Genomic DNA, 23,079 nt, shown 5'->3' with positions numbered 1-23,079 from the left:
TAAGAAACCGACACATGTACTGATTTGTTTGAAATTCTTTGTGCTGCATTCCCTTACGTAAACTTGCTCGGCTTTTAACATTGTTTTAAAGTTGAGGTAGATGTCTGCATTTTGTATAAGAGAGGACTTTTTAGGAATTTTTAGAGAATTGTAAATCACTGAGGTCACAACGTTTTTTCAAACGTCTCCTTCATAAGTGGAATTGGTGATACATTTTTTAAATTTAATATGATGTTCTAATTTTCTGATGGGTTTTCCAAGATCTATTAATCTCAAGTTGATGCAGCTCATGCTTAATAGCAACAACAATAATACTTTAATAGGGTTGTTCAACCAAACAATATTCATAAATTAACATATCAAACATAAATTTAAAAAAAATATTTTTATTTCAATAATTTTTCAACGAGGTTACATAAAAGTTCAAGACTAAATCGATGGTTTTAAATCTATCAGATCCACATGGAGCACATCACAATATATATATATATATATATATATATATATATATATATATATATATATATATATATATATATATATATATATATATATATATATATATATATATATATATATATATATTTAATACACATCAGCAGATAACCAATCTCGCTCTTTTTCTATTATTCATTAGAATTTCGGCTGTCAATAGTGAATAACTTTAAAATAATTTAAGATGTTAACCCCATTTCTAATAAATTTCTTTAACAAATCATTTTTATATCATAATTAGTCTATCGTAATTATCTTAGAACTGTCTTCTCGTAACTATTTTTTTATAGAAAAAAAAAACAAAATGGTAAAAACTTTGGTTTCCAGAACAGAAGGTCAACCTCGTACTCGAGTTCTTGTAGTGCCTCTTAATGGTGTTTTAAACGCCCATGAACACATCCTAAATCATCAAGTGATAAAGAAGATTATTGACAAATTTCCTGGATGTTGACCGATTTTGGTCACTTTTCTTTTTTGTCCAGATAAAGCTGAGTTTTTTGTATTGGTGATTTACAACACAAAAGGCAAGTGAAGATGGAAGAGAGCTCAAAAGATGGAATTTAATCTAATATAATGATTTTAACAAGTAACCTTAGAATGGGCTCATGAATATCTTTTTGAAAATCATTTGCTTTTTCTGTGTGGGCACATGCAGTCTTTTTTCTGGATGATATTCTCGAGTTGAACAAAAGGGTCTAAGTTTGCTATTTCTATGAAGATCTTTTAAGCCTTCAACACACTACATGCAAGAATGATTGCATGAATGAGGCTCCACAAATACTTTTACTTTTGTTGAATTTTCTTAGATTAAAAAGATTTCTCAAAGATCTCAGTTGGCATTTGAGGACCTTTGAAACCAATTTCTTTCCCAAGAGCATTTGACAAAACAACATCTTTTAAAAAATGGTTTCCCAAAAAAAATTTTTTTCTAAAGTCTCGGAACTATATTTTGACGGCAAATAAATATCAATATTTCTTCTTCAGACAAAATTGTTTGATTTGAGAATTACATTTTCGTGGACTCCTATATTAATACTATCATACACTACCCAATACTATCATGCCCCAAAGGGTTTTGCTTGGTGCAGAAGTAAAATGAGTTTTAGTCCACTCTGTAGTACTAACAACTATTTTCTTTAAAAACTTCATCGTTTTTTGTGATTGAATTCAATTTTGAAAAACAAATGACTTCTGCCCTTTTAACAAAAATAGAACGGTTATCAGCAAATAGAGATTCTAGCAATACTTACCATTTGAATGATGGTTTAGTTTTTATAAAGTTACCATGTACAACTTTGAAGACCTGAATGAACGGCTGTTACGTAACAGAGACACGGCCTGACAGAAAGCCGTTACAAGAAATGGACGCCAGATTTACTCAGATGTAGGTCTTTTAAAAAAATGTAAATATTAGCAAAATCAGTATGTAATTTTTAATAATATATAAAGCACTGCATTGAAATATGCATAATGCCTGGGCATGATGGTAATGATATCTCCAATGAGGAGATTATCTGGCCACATAAGCGTCAACTCAACAAGATTTTCAAATTTTGTTTGTTTGTTTGTTTGGACATTACCACTTGTGTTTCAAAATGAGGATAACTTTCAAACCGTTTTTATAAACCATATCAATTTTAAAATGTAACATGAAGCAGGCTAGAACTTCCAGAAGTGCTTTCAAAATAAAAATCGTTTTAGTTTATAGAAAGAAAGATTACATTTATAATAAGTGCAGTATATCGAGAAAGGTGATGTCATTAAGTGAAAAATGAAGTTGAGAGGCTTGTGCAAAGAAGTCAAGAAATACACACAAAATGCTCTTCTGGAACCAGATTCTTAGATAATTAAAGTCATATGGGTGCGACACCAAATAGCAAATGAGAAAATTTTTCAAAAAATTAAAAACACGAATACGAAATTATTTTCCATACAAAACTAATTTTGCGATAAAATTTTTTTTTTAATTTAAGGATTTTAAATTTCATTTACTCAGCAAAAAACAAACAACATTTATTAATCCCATAAAAATTACCCAAAAAAAAAAATTTACATTCATATTGTTGAAATAGACTCTTTAAATATTTAACAATATTTACACTGCAGTTAATTTTCCCATTTAAAATGACTAATAATTTATTTACATAATATAAACAAACTAATTTCATTATAATTAATATTTTTATTATTGAAATTAATTTACCATGATAAATATTCAGTGTTAAAAACATACTATGCTCCATCTTGAAGTTGCTTCCGCACGCTTTAACACGTTTTGGACGGAACTTCCTCAAATTGATGTTGCACTGAACGCATTAAACAATGGTTACTTAGAAGAAACCACGTTCGGAGGAACCAACGCCTAAAAAAACAGCGTAAAATAAGAAAAATAGTGCAAGCAAACTGAACAAAATGTAACAACAGAATAAAGTGTAAACTGAACAAAAGAAACGTCGGAAACATTTAAAACCTTTAGTTCAAGAGACATGAATATCTGAGCATTTTCAAAGCAATCTTTTAACGCAAAATTTTGTTTCAGGCACATGCTTTGAAGATCAACAAGGGCAGAAATTTCATACTCAATTTTCCCAAGAGGCTCTCCGTTCTCATCATAAACCTGTGACGTAAGTTAATCTTTATAAAAAATGCATCTAATTATCGGGTTAACAAAAGCACGTTGCAATGAGGAAGATAGATGTTGAAGAAAATTTTACTTTCAGTTTTAGGATGTCCTTAAGAGGATCACTGAGGAAGAACGTAAACACTTCCTCCCACACAGGTCGTTTTGTATTGCGTTGAGTCTTAAAATAATGGATCAACAAAAAATCAGGTTAAAAAATCTTTAACCTACACAAAACAGTTTCATCCAAAAAAAAAAACTTTGTCAAAAATATCATTTAAACCTTCAAATATTCTATTTAAAAAATTTCGACATTTCACATAAAGTCCACCTTTGATTGGACGGTTTTGTTGTTAATCGTGATTTCCACGAACGCACTGACAGTATCTTTTTTTAAATTTGTTGCCTGAAGTAAAAAAAAGAAAATATTAGAAAAAATCTGTTCGTGTTTTTTTTTTTTTTTTTTTTTCATCAGCAGTTTGGAATAGAAAAATGTGATAACAATAAACGTAAAAAATATGATAACAATAAACGTAAAAAATATGATAACAATAAACGTAAAAAATATGATAAAAATAAACGTAAAAAATATGATAAAAATAAACGTAAAAAATATGATAACAATAAACGTAAAAAATATGATAAAAATAAACGTAAAAAATATGATAAAAATAAACGTAAAAAATATGATAAAAATAAACGTAAAAAATATGATAACAATAAACGTAAAAAATATGATAAAAATAAACGTAAAAAATATGATAAAAATAAACGTAAAAAATATGATAAAAATAAACGTAAAAAATATGATAAAAATAAACGTAAAAAATATGATAAAAGTAAACGTAAAAAATATGATAAAAATAAACGTAAAAAAATTAAAAAATCTTAAAAAGGAATTACAGGTAAACCCGTGGCGTAATCAAGCAGCACAAACAAACAGGATTGTTCTCCTTTTCCCTGAAGAAGAAGATTTTAAGAATCATTTTAAGAACCATTTTAAGATTTATTTTAAGAATTAAGAAAAATTTTAAAAACTGAAAAAAAAAAAAAAAAATTCGCGATTTTTTTAAGGTACAAGTTTTGCAATAAGTTTTTTTGGTGCATAAATTTTCAACGTGATTTTAATAGCTTGAGGCGCCCATTGCCAATATCGTAACCCACAGGAAAATGCAACTTGAAAAATGTGAAAAATTGAAAAGAAAATAAATTGTATCAAGTTTTCTTATTTGCATAGAAACATGTGCATATCAAGATAATTTTTCTCAGATTATAAAAGTCTCTCTCATCTCAGTTTTTTGTGGAAACATTGTTCATGGTTCAGTGATGCTAAAATAATTTTTTTGCTTAATTTGCCACCACACACTGTAGAAGCATAGAGTGTAGCGAGATATAAAATCCAAGCTGTAGAATTTAAACTTTAATTAAAACATTTACAAATGTGAAGCAATTTATTGTGGAGAAGCTTAAATATCTTTTTAAAATGGATAATTGTATGAGTGTAAACTGCATGAATAATTGTGCACACAAATAAATACTCTAGTACATATTTGCATTCAAGAAATACAGATGCAAACTGTAAGATACATTATCCCAGAACAGAAACTATTATGAAAATACTGTTTCACTAATGTTGACATCAACTTACTTTCTTTAAGTCTTTGATGCTATCACTGAAATTAAACCATCCATAGTTAACATGAAGAGAACCGGAAGGAGTATTCTTGAGAGGAAGCCACTAAATTTTAACAGATTTGAAAAAATCAATGATCAGTTCAGAATTTCAGATTTTACATTAAAAAGATACACAAACTCACCAAATCAATAGAACTGGAGTCAACCACTTGATGAAGGTTCAAAGACGCACTAATGTAAAAGAAACTTGTTGTTACTTTTTTGTATAAAAAGGTAAAAAATGGTTTTGAACAAAGAAATGGTGCACTCAGGATTTATTTTTAGAAAAGAGTGGGACAAGTGGAAGGGGAGGAAAGGAGGAAAAAAAGAAAAGGAGGACGCGAAAAAAGATATGAGTTAAGAGAAAACAAAAATTCATTTTTTTTATAAGCAGAAATCACTACACTACCAAGAAGTTATTTACATATACTAATAACATACAGGGTGTCCTAAAAGTCACTATCTGATTTTATTTGTTTATACCCTTTAAACTAATCACTTCTTCTGTATTTTATTTTCAGATAATTGAAGATAAACTCAAAAGATTTTGGATAATTACACTTCACAACATAGTGCTACAATAGCGTTGATGTATGCATGAAAGAATATTTAAATTATTTTAACAATCTGAATTTCAACAATAATTTCTAGGATGAAATCCTCTTTTACTACTTTTTAAACAGGAAGACCTAACTGGCAGAGCTATCATTAGAAAATATAGAGCAAAATCCATAACTGTAGGTTCTGAGAAATTGCAAATCCCAGGCTAACTTACTCAAGGCTTTTACATTTGTGTAAGGTTACTGTATGGCATGGAGAAACAATATGTTTTATATATGTTTTCAACTGGGCAGTGCTACAGCCCATACTGCTTGAGAAACAATTAATGTATATTTCCTGATTACATCATCTCCAAATATAGTGATTTTAATTTGCCTACCAGGTCACCAAATTTAACAGATCCAGAGATTTTTCTGTGGGGATATCTGAAGTCTAAAGTATGCATGAACAAGCCACCAACTATAGATCATTTAAAATAAAACATAAGAGCCAAAATTCCAAACATATTACAAGATTTGCTATGTTCTGTTATGGAAAATGCAATAAAAAGAGCCCAAATTTGTCACTGCTTTAATGGGGTCCATTTATTAGATATAACCTTCATAACTTAATGTAAAAAAAGTTGTTAGAATTAAACTTCATTTATTGTTAACACTTTGTATATTAGTAAATCCAATAAAAAGTTATAAGTAAAAACAAAGTAAATTTAAGTAAAACAAAGTAGATAGTTTCTTTTAGAACACATGAAAACAACTTGAATTTTATTTCAACACAATTACCTTCCTAGATCATCGTCTTGTAAACCATCAGAGTCAAATAAGTCAAACGTTATCTTCTTACCGATTATCGTTTCAACAAACACCTAAACAAAAGTAATATCATAAACTCTTAACATGCATCTCTCTCACACACGCTGTGTGTGCGTGTGTGTGTTGAGATTCATAAAAAATCCTCAAAGTAAAATTTTATGTTTGTAATAAAATGAGAATTTATCTTCACCTATCAGGTTAGCATTTCTGATTAGCAGAAATGTGGAATTGTCCAATAAAAATTACTTCAAAACTTACTATTGCTGCCTCATTATTCCACTTTGGATTTAGAGATTTTTGTATAACAGATGTCTTGTGAATAAAGGTTCCCACTAAGGAAAATTTTTTTTTTTATTATAAAAAAGTAAAATTATTTATATAAAGAAATAAACAATAAAAAAAAACTTTGTTTTTAAAATGCAGAAGTAGAGCTTTCTATTTAGTTTAAAAATGTTTTTTTGCATTTGAACAAAATACATAATGTATTTAACATAGTATTTATAAATGCATACACAGTAAATAAATACGTTTTATGCATTCCAATCAAGCAGCAAGTCAGTCACACTTGCACACGCATGAAAAATAAATATTCTTTTGTTGAAAGTTTGTATTGTTTTGTCAAAAAAACAAGTATCCAGTAAAGAAAAGTTATTAGAAATAATCTCAAAAATGTCAACAAAAGAAATGTATATATAATAAACTTGTAAGTTGTTCATTTAGTATTAGCACTTCTTTAAGAAAGGGTGACATGTAAAGCCTGTACCTCTTTATGAAAAGATGACACGTAGGTTGTAGATTGGTAACCTCTTTTTAGTGGTGGCTTTTATTATTACTATTTTTGCTTTTGATAAAACTACTTAGGAAATAAAATACTTTGGTCTCTTTTTTATGTCAGTTAAAATTGTTCAAATGTAACATACATACACATACATACATACATACATACATACATACATACATACATACATACATACATACATACATACATACATACATACATACATACATACATACATACATACATACATACATACATACATACATACATACATACATACATACATACATACATACATACATACATACTAATATCAATATTAATTTAAAACTTTGAAAATTTCTAAAGTTGGGTAAAAGTGAAGTTAGATAAAAGTATCTTCAGAATTATAAATTGGCTATATTCAACAAAGCTCCCAATGCATTTGTCAGAACTACAAATTGGCTAAAAACAATTAAAATAAAATAGAAATATGAAAAAATATTTATAATTCTATTTTAGTTACGAAAAGAAAACATCCAAAAAAGTTAGTTGCAATAAAAAAATTTCACCACTTTCATTGGTTCACAACTATGAATTGACCAAAAAATCAGAATTACAAAAACAATTTCACAGAAATATTACGATTACAAATATTACAAATAAAAGTAACTTAACTATGAATTTAAAATTATGAATCACCAAAAAAAGTTGAAACTCTTAACATACGCTGGATGTAGTAGATTTTGGAAATAGAAAAAAAAAAAACTTTGATTCTTAATATATTTCAAAACTTAAACTTTTGCGTAAAACATGAGAAAAATTTAAAGTGTAATTTGTATTTCAGGAACATCATCAACTCAGCAAAATTTAGACTTCAACAACAAGAATCAACAAAAGGAGAATCATAGGAAATCTCACAATTATTCTTAGGGACGTACGAGCTATACATTTGCAACTCATGTCAATTAAGTTTCACAAACTTAATCATAATGCATGTTAGCAATCTTTTGCATGACTTGGGCAGAGCAAACTATGCAGCTTAGGATGTGGTGTCCTGATTGCAGATATTCTCTTCTGTTTTAATAAAACCTCCAATTAAAAAAGAAAAGAAAATCAGGATTTTTTTTCCTTGCAACTCTGAAGTTTTTGGCAGCTTTGCAACTGTGACCAGTAATTCAATTCAAATTTTAAAATTTACTTTTGTAATTGTGATATTTTTTGTCCATTATGTAATCTTGACCAAAATATCATTGAAACTTTTTTTTCACAATTGTGAAGTTATTTCAGATTCATAATTGTAACCAAATTATCAGTAAATTTTTTCTGAACAAGGAAATTATTAAACTCAGTAGTTTGAAGTTCTCTCTGAAACCATAAACATTTTTTTGTTTTTTCTATTTTTGTAAGAAGTTCAAACAAAATCACCTTTTGTTACGACGTACGGATCAGATGAGTTTTTCGTGAACAAATTGTTGTCTTTAGCAACAAGATCCTTTGCTTCCAAGATGTTAATCTTTACTACTCCCTAAGGGGAATTTTTTATGAGAATATAACAGTTCATAGAGTATTTTGCCTAATTGTTAGGTATAAGACAACCAAATATATTTACTTTAGGGCGTGGGAATCTGAAAGCATCTGAATCTGCTGGTTCTCCAAGTGGAATCTTTATACGATTGGGGTAAACCACAAAACTTTCAATGGTATCTTTTAACAAGTTTTTCACGATGTGACTAAAATATAATGCACTATTAATAAATACAAGCTATTGGTATTAGAAACTATAATATTACAGTCATAATAATACTAAACATTTTATGCAGAAAAATAAAACTATCAATTCATGCCTAATTCCAGGTGCATCAAGAACATTCAACAGATTTCTAAAATCGTAATTTAGCTCCTACAAGTAAACATAGGTGTGTGAAGTTAACAATGACAGAAATTATAAACCAGACAACAATTTTACACAATAATTTGAATTTTTCTATTATAATAAAAATGTAACATCCTCCCTCCTTGCCCCACCACCTCCTTATCTCTCCCTGTAATAGTTAAATAAAAGACCTCATGTTTTCTAAAAACATTAACAATAACAATTCCTTTGTGTTCCTTAAGCAATTTAAAAATAATCCCATCACCTAATGAAAGAAAGAATCAAAAAAGAAGTTTACTGGTGTATCAAGAAAATATAATGAAATTCCACCAATTAATGGAGATTTTGTCAATAAAGGAGCTATTTCCACTCGAAGTGTCCCATGAACCTATGCAAGCCACAAAAATATTAGTAGTAAAATATTAACAAACAATTAATTACAGAAAATTTAGGTATATAAAATAATATAGGTAAAAATATAGGTAATAAAGTGAGGAAGATCCTTTCCTAACAAAATGGAGAAACGTAATGTAAAATAATGGAGGTTTATGGTAAAATAATGGAGGTTTATGGTAAAATAATGGAGGTTTATGGTAAAATAATGGAGGTTTATGGTAAAATAATGGAGGTTTATGGTAAAAGTAAAAAACACTAAAAAGCAGCAGATTTTTTGATTTTAATTTAAAATTAAATCTTGCAACTTAATTTTGGATAAAAGAATAAAATTTTATGTGGCAACTTAAAACTACAATATACAAAACAGAATAAAAAAGGAAAATTACTTGTATGTCAGATATACCAGCAGCAATACCATTATCTAGTGAAACCTCTAGTAATGCATCCCCGGCATACCTACATAAAAATATATGTGAAACTCAAAAAAAGCTTTTATGCTTTGATTAATTTTAGGATAGAAGGCTAGTATATTATCTACAACACAATATATAGAGCTACATTACAAAGCTACGCTACTACAACCAAGTTAAATTGGACTTTAAATATAGTAAAATTGTTGTCACTAATTTTCAGCAAGCATAGTTCTCTTAGCATGATAATGATTTCTAAATCAAGTAAAATGTAATTTAATTTCTAGTAAAAATTAATAATTTAATAATGAATTAAAATACTAATACATTAGACCCTTTTATTTTATCATAAAAATGAAAAAAAAAAAAAAAAAAAAAAAAGGGGGGGGGGGGGGGGGGGCGGGCGGCGCAAGGTCTTATATTGTACGAGGATAGCACATTTTTCGTACTCTATTCTGTGATGAACTAATCATCATTAAACATTTGCTTTCTAATTCTGATCAGGGATATAATTGCTTCACTCAATGTGTTAACCTTTCTAAAACAGGATACAACCCAAGATTCGCATTATGATCCATATATCCCAAATATATGGATCATAATGCAAATTTTGCTGACAATAGTTATTACTGTAGCAAGAGGAGAAAGACTTTCTAAATTAAAATTAATCAAAAGTTATCTGCAGTTGACAATGACACAAGATAGACTAGTTTAGGAACTCCATTATTGCAGAAATTCAAAATTTTTTGCTTTTATCAAAGGTTTTATTGACAAAAAATGCTAAAAGATTAATTTATCACATTAATCGATGATTAGAAAAAGTAATTTATCTTGTTTATAAATGTATGTTTTATGTAAATAAAACTTTTCTATGCCTTGTATTGTTTTGGAATTTAAATGACATCTTTTTGTAGTTTTTTTTCCTTTTTTTTTTTTGTACATGCAATTTACTAGCATCTTTATAAAACATCAGGAGTGGCCAGCACTGTAACAGGGTAGCAGAAAAGTTAAAAAAAAGAATACGAAAAAACATAATTACTCACACTAATTCAATATCAGCAATAATTTCATTTGGGGAGATGTGATCTGTGTAAACCTTTATACCACCAAGTCGTAATGGCTAACAAAAAAAAATACGAAGAATCAAGAAACCTAAATAATTTAGTATTTCTTAATTTTAAAAAACTGATGAAAATATTACTGGCACACAATCTTTACTTTGTTTCCCAGATCTGTTTTTGTGAACTTAAGAGATTTAATTGTTGAGGGAAGTTTTTTTTTAATCTCAGGTTCAACTTTTTCCTTTAAAATGTCTGCCACCATTTTTGAAAAAAAAGGCCAGAACTGTTTGATTATCTATAGTAACAAAAACACAAATAAATAAACAGAAAGAAACAGAAAAATACAATAAAAAAGATGCTAAAGAATTAAAAAGTAATTATGTGAAATTTTCTACAAAAAGTATATATATATATAAAAAAGAAACAAACTTGGTTCAGCCATTCTGCCCTTTCAACATCTGGGAAATTTACCTAAAATATAAATAATATAAGTATAAATAATATCTTTTAAAACACTGTTGACTAAAATCTAAGAATTAAATCACATTGTATTATAAGATACAATTCTTACACTTTCTTTGCAAGCCATTCAAGTTTCACAAGTTTAACTTGTTTTTTTTTTGTTGTTTTTTTTTTCAAAAATATTGTTTTCTATTTATATAAATTGTTAAGTGGTAATTTATTAAGTAAATTCTATCAGCTGTTTACCATCTGTTTTAAGTTTTACAAGTTTGACTAACTTATTTTTTTCCTTTCCCAAAACATTGTTTTCTAACTATTTATATAAATTATTAAGTGGTAATTTTTTTAGTAAACTCTGTGAATTCAGCTGTTTACCATATGTTAAATTGGATAATTGTTTTTACAAAAAGTCAATAGGAATAATCTTTATTCAAAAATGTTTTTAACATTTAAAACGTATTTAAGTTATCAATAATATCAATCAGCAGCATTAAGTATAAAACCAATGTTGGTCAAAACAAAGCAACTGTTGGCCCAAACAAAACAAAATATGGGTATTATAAATTATGAAGTTTCATTTTCAACTCATTTCTTTTTATCATCTGTTTAATTTCATAACTATAAACACCAAACATTTTCAATTTACTAAAATTTTTTGTTGAAGTTCTATTCTAAAAAATTGAAACCGCCATGTGAAAAAAAAAAAGCCTTTGTAATTTGCAGTAAGTAATTCTCACTTGGGAAAACAGAGCTTATGATATTAAAATAAATTTTTAAATGTTTTATAATATTTTAAATATATTTCACTAAATAATAAATATACCTTTTATTTAACTTTACAAAACATTTTATAAGTTTAGAAATGATAACATACCCAAGAAGGGACACTATTAAACTTGTCTTTTACAGTAAAAGTCTGCCTTTCTTTGTTGATGTCTTTACTATCAGTGTTATTATTATCATAAATACTTTTTATGAGTTCATAACTCAACTGCTTTTTTCTAGCATTGAATTTCCAAAATAAACTCATTACAAGAAAGCCTAAAACCCATGACCAGCTAAACCCGAACCAACCAACAGTCCAGGAAAATAATGCAGACATAAACGTGTAGATAAATGTTTTTTGGCTCTTAGTAAGAGAAACCTTACACATGGAATTCTCAGCCATATTTAGTTAGTTGCTTTTGAAGCATCTGTCGTATTTGATGTATTGATATTGTGCATTTAAAAAATGTTAAATTAAGCCATTTGTAAGTTATGATATTTTCCATTCTTGAATTTTGATAACCTAGCAGCATGATAAAATATTTCATTAATAATTTCTATGAATGTTTGTTGCTCTAACCGCGTATTATTAGTTTTTGAATTGAATTTAACTAAAAAATAGTTAAAACTTTTCTTGCAGTCAAGCGGGCGTTTATGATCGGCGCTTTTGAGAACGTTTTATCTGTCGCTTTCAAAAGTAATGTGCATTTATAGACCTTTCCGACAACCTAAAAGGAACAGGCAATTGAGGTGCATAATTGGACAGTGTTGTGCAATACAAGACCACAAACATTTTTCGCATTTCTTGAATAAAAGCCAATTAAAATTTTAAATTGAATGGATTAGAAATCAAAATAGGGATTACAAATTTTGTGCCATGGTCTTTTGGTCTTTAAAAATAGTCAATTCATTAGCTATCATCAGGTCTAAGTAAAATGTAGAACTCATGAAAAGCAATATGATGGTATTAGTAACTCTAAAATGAAAAAAAAAATCACGTGGTCTTATTGTGCATAACACCGTCCGATTAGTCGCTATACGTTGTATTCAACAACTATGAAGAAGGGAAAAAATAGGAATAAATTTGCAGACCAAACGCTTATCAATTTCGCTTATTGATTAATTTATGGCAAAAATCAACAATTTTGAATTCTATAAAAATAGGGAAGTGGCTTCTAATACTTTAAGACCAAATTAAAATAAATTTTATTTCTAAAAAACAGAAAAAGGAAGTTTTTAAGGATAAATGTGCTCAACTTTAAGAAAGCAAAAAAAGTTTATTGTGAATAAAATTAAACAAAACAAAATTAGTTATTTTCGGATTTTTTTAAATATTTTTTTTAAACAAACTAAAAGCTTCATGGTTACTAAAATCAACCAAATAAAACATTATAACGCTTCGCTGATCGAATAAGTTTAATAAAGGCTTGCAAAATGGAAATAGAAAATTATACTTGAATTAGCTCACGTAATCTTCAGAACTTTTAATTCAAAGTTGTATTATTTTTATTTGAACAAATCATTTACTTTGTGAGTTCTGACCTGAAACAAGATTTGTTCTTAAATAAACCTTACTCGCCTATTTGTAAATCCAGTGAGCTGACTTACTTTCTCCATAACAATAACTTTAATCTAGTGATTGTACGAGAGCAGGTAGAATCATCTAAAGTGTTAAAACGAAAATACCCAAAGTAAGCATCATTAAATAAGAGCGTTTTATATCGAGAGAGCTCTTGATTTTGAATCACTTCAAAAGATCGAGAACAAAAAATGTTCTTTCTGTACCTCATTAATAGTTTTTAATACTGCTTCACTAACAGAGCTGAAATCAAAATGTCTTCTAATCATTTGAGTTCAAAGGAGTTACATTCCAATTAAACATTTGTAAAGGGAATAGAAAAAGTAACTTGTTTGAAGAATTTCAATATTTATATGTAATTTACACCGAGAACTGTTTGTAATGTAAAATGCAATGACTTATTGTGCATAAACAAAGATTATCTTCAACAAGCAGTCGCAAATAAATGCATTTATAAAGAAATTGTAGGGGAAAAAAACACCATAGTTGAAACAACAAAATAGGAAATATTAAATCTGTAAGTTAAATTCTTTAAGGCTAAAATGGTCGTTGGCAAATTATGGTCACCAAACGCATTTAAAATTTAGTGTGGGCTGTTTGACCATTGAATAAAAAATGTAAGAAACTAATTCTGAATAAAATATCGACATATGAAGCGTTACTCTTTTGATCGACCTTCTAACAATTTTAAATTTTAAGGTTTTAACCAATATTTAATAAACTTTGATAGCATCAATAAATTTAGTTAAGTTCAACACATTTTATTAGTTTCAGTATTTTCAGCTTTTGTTAATTTTAAAGCGATGGAAAATATAGGAAATGAATGCTTGTGTCGTGTTTTTGCTGTGTGTTGCTTTCGTTTTTTTCGATTGTTAAATACAACACACATCAAAATAACTTATCAAACGCAATACACAACAAAATATAATCTGCAAGTTTTTTAGAACAATAATTTTTGATTCAACCCAAATGTTTTTGTGCGCCATTATGAAGGAGTGTTCACTAAAAACTTTCACGTCTTGAAACAATAATTCAACAAGGTGTCAGTTAAAATGAACAAGATTTAACACAAGTGTAAAGGAAGCTAAACATACGACTTGTAAATTTGAGGAGAAACTGAATGAAATAAAAATGGTGAAAATAGGAAAAGACATAAAAACAGTAGAAACATAATGGAACAAAAAGAACACTATAGAAGACTATATAGACTTTTAAGCAAGGCAGACTCTATTCCTTTTTCTTGGACCCATATTTGTCATGGCTATGTGACTATTTTTATAATACTTCCTAACGTTTCAAAAGGTTTATATTACAAACATTTAAAATATTCAAAAAGTTGATAATGGAGTATGATAAATAGAAACATCTGCAGCCATATGTGTGATTGTATCTGACGTTTTTATCTGACAATTGATTTAGTTGTCAGCAAGTTATGGGTGCAAGAAAAGAACACACTGCAAGATATCAATTATAGTAATTGTCCCATCAGAAAGCTATTGCAGGAAATATTCGTAAGTAGGATTGTATTGAAATTAATAGTAAAGTTTAAAATGCTTTTACACTTTTCCGTATTAGGATGTTTTACGTATCATTCAATATTTTTCAATATTTTGAGCTCGAATGGGTTCACCGGTTGATCTGCAAACGAACTGTGATCTCTGGCCACATACTTTAAAGTGCGTCTCACCAAAAAAACATGGGAAAAACCACTGACGTCCAATTTTATTTTCGCATATGGGATTTTTTCTTCGTCGACTGGTGTTTACCTATTACTTCTGACAATATGCAAGCAAAAAAGCCACCATCCGACACGAAATCCGACATCATCCAATACGAGATCCGACATCATCCGACACGAGAGGTTTAAAATGATTAACATTGTTGATCTCAAACCCAAAACTCTGTTCTTTTGAAAAATAGAAAAAAAAATATAGAAAGTGGAAAGCTGTGGGTCTTCCCCTGTAAATTTTAATTGCTTTAAGTATATAAATATGATTGTAGTCATAAAACTTTAAATAAATAAAAAACGAAATTAAGGTTAGAAAGAAAAAGTAGTTTTTCTTACGTTGTACCAGTTTTCATTTGTCCAGCGTTTGTGTTGTGTCTGTTTATCCCATGCCAGTTGTTTCTTCTTCATGACCAGCATTAATAACTGTTTATTTAGTGGATTTTTAGTCGGCTCTACAGTATTGAGCTGGTGTCGTCTTGCGCTTTCAGATATTTTATTTATCCCAAGATCACCAAGATTTTAATCGCACACTTTTTTTCTTGGGATCTCTAGGCTCCGATGCAGTAGAAAACGATTATCACTTGGATTGGTCAGACGCTCACCCTCATAGCGACCTTTTTTCTAGGGTGAAAGTGTCCCAGCTTCTTTGTACAGTTTGACAATTATTAAGCGGAAAAGGAAATTTGTGCATGTACAGGTATTTATAAACTTGTAAACAAAATAAAGATGGTGGAAATGAATTTAAAAAAGGAGGTCAGTATCCCTCTGGTTCTTACAAATATTACTTATTTACAAATATTATTTATTTATTTAGACTTTTGTATTTTTTAGATTTCTCATTTCTATATCAGTATCGAGCTAAACCTTTGCAATAACCATGACGAGTGGGGAGTAAGTGGACAATATCCTTTCTAAAATCAGTAGATGAATACAATATCAAAGCGTAAGTATAATACCAGTTTTTATCGGAAGTTATGTTGGTTCTCAAACTTATATGAGTTCTGCATCAAACCCAAATTTTAACAATAGATAATGTTAAATGATGCTTTTAGGTTGTTTATCGAGTGTATAAAATCTGTTGTGCAAGCAAACTGTCATATATTCTGTCAAAGCCTTTCAAATTAGTCTTCTTTTATCAGTATTACATGATTAAATTGAATCAGGTTGATCGCCTTGAACTGTTTTATTATGGTAAACCTCATGACTTATTGCTTTAGTTTAGATCAAGTATGAAAGAGACATTTGATAGTTCACAAATTTTATATTCAACAAAGCATGCATATACATATTAGAGATATTTACCAGCTTCAGATTAATTTATCTGGTCATCATATTCCTCTCTTTCAACTCATTTAACAAAATTAAGTAAAAATCTCATCAAATGGTGGAAACTCAAGTTTAATGATTTTCACAACATAAAGCTGCTAATAAATGTAAAAGACTTTGCGGGAATGAAAGCAAAGAAGGCTGATTTATAAAGAGCTGCACAGCAAAAAGTTATTGTAATTTTTTGCAGTCCAACTTTTTTTCCTTTTAATGTTGTTATATGGCTGATATTTACTGAAAAAAATTTCTGGTGATATGGAGAAAGGACCTTCTTAAATTTCATTGATTTTCGCATCAATTAGAATACGAAAATCAAAGAAATTAAGCTAATTTTTGCTTAATTGCATCGGTTTTCTTATTCTAATTGATGCTTTTTAAAAGAAATAAAAATGAGGAAATAATTCATTTCCTTTTTGTTGACCGGTGGCAAACAAAAATGTTTTTAATACACTTGTTCATAAATGAATTGTTTAATGTGTGTTAACCTAGTGGTCTTTCTGACGGAAACAAACGTTTGTTTTATTCAATTGAGTAATGTTACTCGGAAGTGTTTAAACGATAAGACATCCTTGCGTTTGTTAAGCAGAATCGGTGTGACATGTTCATAGATGGAAATCATGTCTCCAAAACGCAATTCTTATTTTTTATCAGTTTTTTTTACAAATTATTTTGAAATGTACACAAGGTCAGCACCATGTAGCGCATTCTATAAGTTCCCCGTAATTCTTATTACAATAAATTTCTTTATTCAATAAGTTTTTTTCAAAAGGAATGCTTGATGTTGAATCTAAAAATCGGACTTTTTTTTGGTTTCCAGAAAAAGAACGTCTCCATTCTGGTTTAGACTCATGAAACCCAGAAGTTTTGCATTTGTATTCGTCCTCGTATTTTTTAAGTTTCGAAACGTCAGAATTAGTTCTCAGGAAACCTCTAAATTCCTCTTTCAGCTGATTTATTTTTAGATCTTTTTCGCTTAGATTAATCGGGGAATCTGTTTCATCGTTTAAACTATTGGTTTTTCGTACTGTCGGGACAACGGTTGCTGTCATGGGAACAATAGTTGCTGTCTTGGATTTAAATTTTTCAGTGATAACTTCAGATTTTTTTTTTTCATTCGTGAAAACAATTTCGCAACTTTTGTGTTCAAAAGTGTCTAGCTTTGGTTCTTGAGTTAGTTTTCTTGTCGGAAGAATTGGGACGTCTATTAGAAAGTTACTCGGTACGTAGCCCTCATTTCCATTTGAAGTTCGAACCAACCACCAGTCAGAATCTGATTTATCTATTACACGCACCCATTGCCCGATATGGACACTCAAATCGCTTTTTTCTGTAGCTTTGAAATCATAACAAACAAGCTTGAATGACAATTGATCGGCTGAAAGGTTCGATGCATGTAAAATATCACCGTTATTAATGGTCTGTTGATGAAACACTTTTTCGTTCGGACATTTTTTATCAGCCGCGTATTCAGCAGAATGTTCTGATTTTCGGTCGTGTTTGTTAAATGACTGTGTTTTTTTAATTGTAGCCTGACCTGTTCTTACATTTGCGACGGGCGTAAGCGGAGCATTAGTTTGATTATTTCTAAGGTAACAGGATTGCTTGCTTAATTCAAAATCAAAAACAATTTTGCCGCGAATATCAGTTTTGCGCTGATTTTGGTTGGAAATTTGAAAATCTGAAACACTATCACTATCAGTACTATCCGAAGACACGTATTCGTTGTAAAGTTTTTGATGCCACACATCGCAATTTTTTGAAAACTGCATATTAATAGCTTGTTTTTTTTCAGTTTTTTTTTCAGTTTTTTTTTCAAAGTTAAAAATCTTTTTTCTCAGCAACTTCATCTCCTTTTTCTTTTTCTTAAAACAATAACAAAAAGCAAATATTAAAATCATTAAAGTAAATAAAAAAACCTTCATAGAAAAATTATCTTGAAAGTGAATTTAATTTTTCAATCATTTTCTAAAACAAAAATGATAAATATATAAAAAATTATATATAAAAATTATATAAAATCATATATATATACATATATTGTGTATATATGTATATATATATGTATATATATATATATGTATATATATATATATATATATATATATATATATATATACAAAAATGTTAAGTATATCTCTTTTACATATTTATAACTATCATAAATATAAAATCATTTATATATTTATAACAAATTGTAAATATATAAAAGATTTTATATATATATATATAATTATTCAGCAATTTTTTCAAAAATCTATTCAGATGTACTGGATTCCGAAACAACAGAGAATTCAACAGAACTAAACTTCAACAAAAATCTCCAAGTATGACAGATATGGTAAATATGGCGGTAAGTGTGAACGGAAACAGTTTTTCAATAAACATATTGAGGACATTGAGCTGATAGGTAAATCCTCAAATATACATTTTTAGTAAACTAAGCGAATTTTGCTTACACCGATCTTTCCCATAAATATCCAGTTTCAACACAGGTTTAAACACGGGTTTATTTACGGATTTAAACTAATGAAAAAATTTAAACAAGCCAATAACAGAAGAATTGGTGTTTGAAGGTTTATTTATGTGACGAAGTAAATTGTTACGTAATTAAAACACAGCAGCTAAAAAAATAAGATTCGCGTTTTTCTTCTTTAAAAAATTATCAGGTCTTTATGGACTGAAAAACGCCGACTTTTTGATACATTATTATTTCTTTTGAGATGTTTGTATTTGTTAGCGACATTCTCGTAAAATTTTTATTGCCGGCTAAAAGCCAGTTTCTATTTTTTTTTTTTTAACTCGAATCGTTGAATTTTTTGATTGATCGATCATTTTTTACTAGCAGCGATGATTTTGCTAACAACTATACTTTTCTTAAAGTTCATTATATTGGTTTTTAAGATATACGCCATCGAATAAAGGCCTTTTTGAAGAAACCGCGCTTGAAAATACTTCTGTAGTGTTTAAATAAACATTCATGGGCTGTGATTGGTGGGCGTATATCTTTAACACCAACACGTTATGATACACATATGTATAATTTCCATGGATTTTGTAAAACATTACATATTCCGTATTCTTTCTAAGGGCAATTTTTATTTGACGAGGGTGAAGAAACTAAAGCTATTGCATGATGTGCTCTAATTTCACTGGGTAAACTCAAGGCTCAAAAACTAATTAAATTTTTCTGATTGCAATCTTGCGTTAAACTTCTTCTTCGTGTATTCGCGTTTTAAATTTTTTTCCTCAATTATACAAATGTTTTTCCTTTTCAATTATACAAAACCTTCACAAACCTTTTTAAACATAGTGGAATGGGTATAAATATTCGAGTTGTTATAGATTATGATGACGACTAAGTTTTTACTTTTATCTCGTTTACTTCAAAGAAATCATTGACTTCAAGTAAAAATTGTAAAAGTACTAAAATGTTTTTACAGGGATCAGTTAAAGAGGAGCTAAAGAAGAGCTAGTTTAAAAGTAAATTTTATTTCAACCTATTTCATAATAACGAAATAAACGAAGGAAATCATACAATAGTTAAAGAAACATCTTGGTGTCTTAATTTTCTAGTTATAATAACTTACCCCAAAATACAAAAAGGTGGACACCAAAATCAAAAAGTTGACGCCAAATCATAAAATTATTCCGAATGACTATTTTTAAAAAATGAGAGATAATCTGCGCATTTCTTAATTGGCACAACTATTTGAATTTCTGAGTATAATTCCAAGCTAAGTCTTTAGTAATCCGCTCAGCACAGCGTTTATTTGATTAAACAAAGCTTTAATATTAATATTAGCTAAGTATATATTTGACGGGTTAAATGTTTACAGTTCTTAACGCCAGAAAACAGTTTATAGTAGCATAAAGTACAAAAGCTGCCTCCTTTGATTTTAAATTTTGCGGAAGACATTATATCCCCGAAAAAGTTGCGAAGTTGTGAAGAATTCTTTAACTTTTTTACAATAAAAAACTTGTAAATTAGTTAAAGAATTCTTCATAAATTGATTTAATCCAAACATAATTATTCAGAAATTAAAATATAATTATAATAATTAAACATTTAATTATTCAGAAATTAATATAGAAATACGAACAGAATCATTCGGTTCATTGGGAATTATTCAGTCAATTTAAACGCATAAATGATGGCGTAGGTTTTTATGCATTTAAATGACCATTTTTAAAAATACGGCATAGACTTAAAAGAATTTGTGGGTTGAACCCGAGTTTCGGGGGGGGGGGGGTGCTATGGGATATAATCATAATTGTTTATTTCAAAATGAAAATGTGACCAGTAGTTATTTATTTCAATAAACTGTTCTGTAATGTGTTTGATGAGTGATTAAAAAAAACATGCTTTCGGACATTTCGGAAATATTTTTATTCTAACAAAGTTTGGGCAGATAAGGCTAGAGTTGTAAGAAATCTCTACTTCTACTTCAGAAATTTAGAACATTTGCATTTGTACAACACTTTTTTATTTCCGCTTCCTCAAAATTTAAAAAAAAAAAAGTTTAACGGAAGTGGTTGATTAATTTAAAAATACAAAAACTTCAGTTAAAATTTCATGTAAAAGTTTCTAAAAATTTTCTTTTGTTTATGAGAAACAGATATTTTAAACTTTTATTTGAATAAGAACCGAATTGGGCCCATTCTATCATCTCTTATCCACTCTGTCATTAAAGTTAAATCCATCTCGTGAGACAGTACTACATGTTGAGAAAAGTATTAAGAAAGTATGGTTGGTGAGTCTTGATTCTGAGAATGCCCTTTTAGATGAAGAGGTTGAGGCAGGGTTGCAGTAGACATCGGTTGCAATTATAACCGATGTCTACTGCAACTGATTTGATTGGGAAATATGCCCGTTTTTCTTCCACAACCTAAGTTGAAGTAAAGAGTTTTTACATCTTAAAAAAGCATTCTTGTTCAAAATATTTGACACTATTAATTAATTATTTATTTAATCATTTTTTATTTAATGTTTATTTATTTAATAATTAATTAATTTTTATTTGTTAAATAATTATTTATTAAATAATTATTTATTTAATTTTTGTTTATTTAGCCATTATTTATTTAATTATTGTTTGGTTTACCGAAGTTAATCAATTTCTTTCGAAATTTCAAACGTACTTAAATTACCAGTAAAAATTTTTTTATTTCAAAAGTTTTGAACCGAGGGGCCACTGCAACAAGAAGCTAACTCCATAATTGGCCATTTTAAGATTACACCCATGTTCAAACAATATTTAAGCAGCACTTTTGTTTGGATTAACATGGGGCCAACTCCTAGAGTTTTGAAAACATACTCCTTATTTGCCAAAATTCAATTAAACGGAGCTCCTTATTCAATTAAACGGAGCTCCTTATTCAATTAAATGGAGCTCCTTATTCAATTAAACGGAGCTCCTTATTCAATTAAACGGAGCTCCTTATTCAATTAAACGGGGCTCCTTATTGCTCCCCAAAATTGTGTTGTTTGTTTTTAAATAGTTGTGGCGAAAAATATTCGCTGTAAACTTTTTAGGTAATGGCTTCGCAAGTTCTTTCAATTTTATGAGCTCCATCTTCAGGAGTTCAGTTTGAGGGTATTGGTCTTGATTGCTGCTACTATCTACTAGGAGAGCCTTACAAGCTTCATTAAGACCATCCTTGGTGGCATCTAGTTACGACTGGCTGACTGTCTCATAGCTCCTGTTCACTTTCTGTCTGTACTTTTTAATGAAAAAACATTTCTTAATTATGACCTGCACAATTTCATCAAAGGTTCTGTTTTTCTCAAGAGTCTGCTTCGCCAAAAGGTGTGCAGAAGATGTCCAACTAAGTTCTATCGGCTCTAATTATCATTCATAAAGATCGAAAATTTTCGGTAAAAACATAACGTCGAAACTTTTCGGAGAATATTCGGTATCAAAACTTGTCGAAGGTATTTGAAAGCATTTATTTCAAATTTCTGTTTACCAATATTGATTTATTTGATTGGTACTCGGAATTATGAAACTTTTGATGAATTACTTTTCTTAGTAAACCAGTTCTGGGTTCAATGTTCTGGGCTAAAGTTTTAAAAGCGTCGTGAAATTCATAAAATTATGATTGGGAATGGCTTTTTGTTTTAATGTAAAAAAAATGCAAAAGACATAAAAGTCATTGTAGAGAGAGTTTGATAGCCAATTCATGAGAGCAACAAATCTGAAAATATTTCAAAAAATTAAAAAAGAAACCTCTGATCTTCTTTTTTTTTGGAGAACTTATAACAGTTGTTATGACTACAAGTTACGTTACCAACCAAAAAACTTCTTTATTATGAATATTTCAAGTTTTGCGGGTGAAACACCTGCCTGAATTCTGGTCTAATGTCTCGATTGACCAATTTTGACCAGAAAAACCAGAAATCATTTCCGATTTGTTAAACACCAAGGATAGTAGCTGATATGTACATCACGTGCAAACAAGTCAGTATCATCATCTTGTGCTTTAAATCTTGAGTAGCGACTGATCAGGCGAAGGGCAATTACTTCGGCTGCACATCAGTCTGAGTTTATGGCAATAAGCT

The 23,079-nt window shown here is 28.9% G+C and overlaps 2 protein-coding genes across 4 annotated transcripts; both read right to left on the bottom strand.

Moving 5' to 3' along the window:
* Positions 1–2,674: 2,674 nt before the first annotated feature.
* Positions 2,675–12,919, bottom strand: LOC145190427 (extended synaptotagmin-2-like). 2 transcript variants are annotated; one of them, XM_090090730.1, is made up of 19 exons: positions 12,752–12,919; positions 11,996–12,614; positions 11,089–11,130; positions 10,817–10,954; positions 10,642–10,718; positions 9,575–9,644; positions 9,091–9,180; positions 8,764–8,819; positions 8,529–8,649; positions 8,345–8,444; positions 6,418–6,491; positions 6,130–6,212; positions 4,933–4,981; positions 4,764–4,853; positions 4,019–4,075; positions 3,447–3,521; positions 3,210–3,296; positions 2,966–3,112; positions 2,675–2,857 (listed from the first exon to the last, which is right to left on the bottom strand). In XM_090090730.1, the coding sequence occupies exons 2-19, from the start codon at positions 12,287–12,289 to the stop codon at positions 2,822–2,824; spliced, it is 1,686 nt and encodes a 561-aa protein (XP_089946856.1). In that variant the 5' UTR covers positions 12,290–12,614; positions 12,752–12,919; the 3' UTR covers positions 2,675–2,821. The 2 variants fall into 2 exon arrangements, with proteins under 2 accessions (XP_089946856.1, XP_089946857.1); XM_090090731.1 differs by lacking the exons at positions 11,996–12,614; positions 12,752–12,919 and adding an exon at positions 11,231–11,396.
* A 3,991-nt stretch (positions 12,920–16,910) lies between these two features.
* LOC149886532 (uncharacterized) lies at positions 16,911–22,766 on the bottom strand. Of its 2 annotated transcripts, none has more exons than XM_090091582.1 (2): positions 22,748–22,766; positions 16,911–18,382 (listed from the first exon to the last, which is right to left on the bottom strand). In XM_090091582.1, exon 2 carries the CDS (start codon positions 18,365–18,367, stop codon positions 17,207–17,209), a length of 1,161 nt encoding a protein of 386 aa, XP_089947708.1. In that variant the 5' UTR covers positions 18,368–18,382; positions 22,748–22,766; the 3' UTR covers positions 16,911–17,206. The 2 variants fall into 2 exon arrangements, with proteins under 2 accessions (XP_089947708.1, XP_089947707.1); XM_090091581.1 differs by lacking the exon at positions 22,748–22,766 and adding an exon at positions 20,108–20,258.
* Positions 22,767–23,079: the final 313 nt, after the last annotated feature.

Source organism: Hydra viridissima, unplaced genomic scaffold, assembly GCF_058129835.1.
Source record: "Hydra viridissima isolate aposymbiotic clone 2 unplaced genomic scaffold, HvirCarnegie_v1 scaffold_6, whole genome shotgun sequence".
In the NCBI taxonomy this organism is placed as follows: domain Eukaryota; kingdom Metazoa; phylum Cnidaria; class Hydrozoa; order Anthoathecata; family Hydridae; genus Hydra; species Hydra viridissima.
The sequence above is the reverse complement of the archived record's forward strand: the minus strand, read 5'-3'. Positions and strand labels throughout refer to the sequence as shown.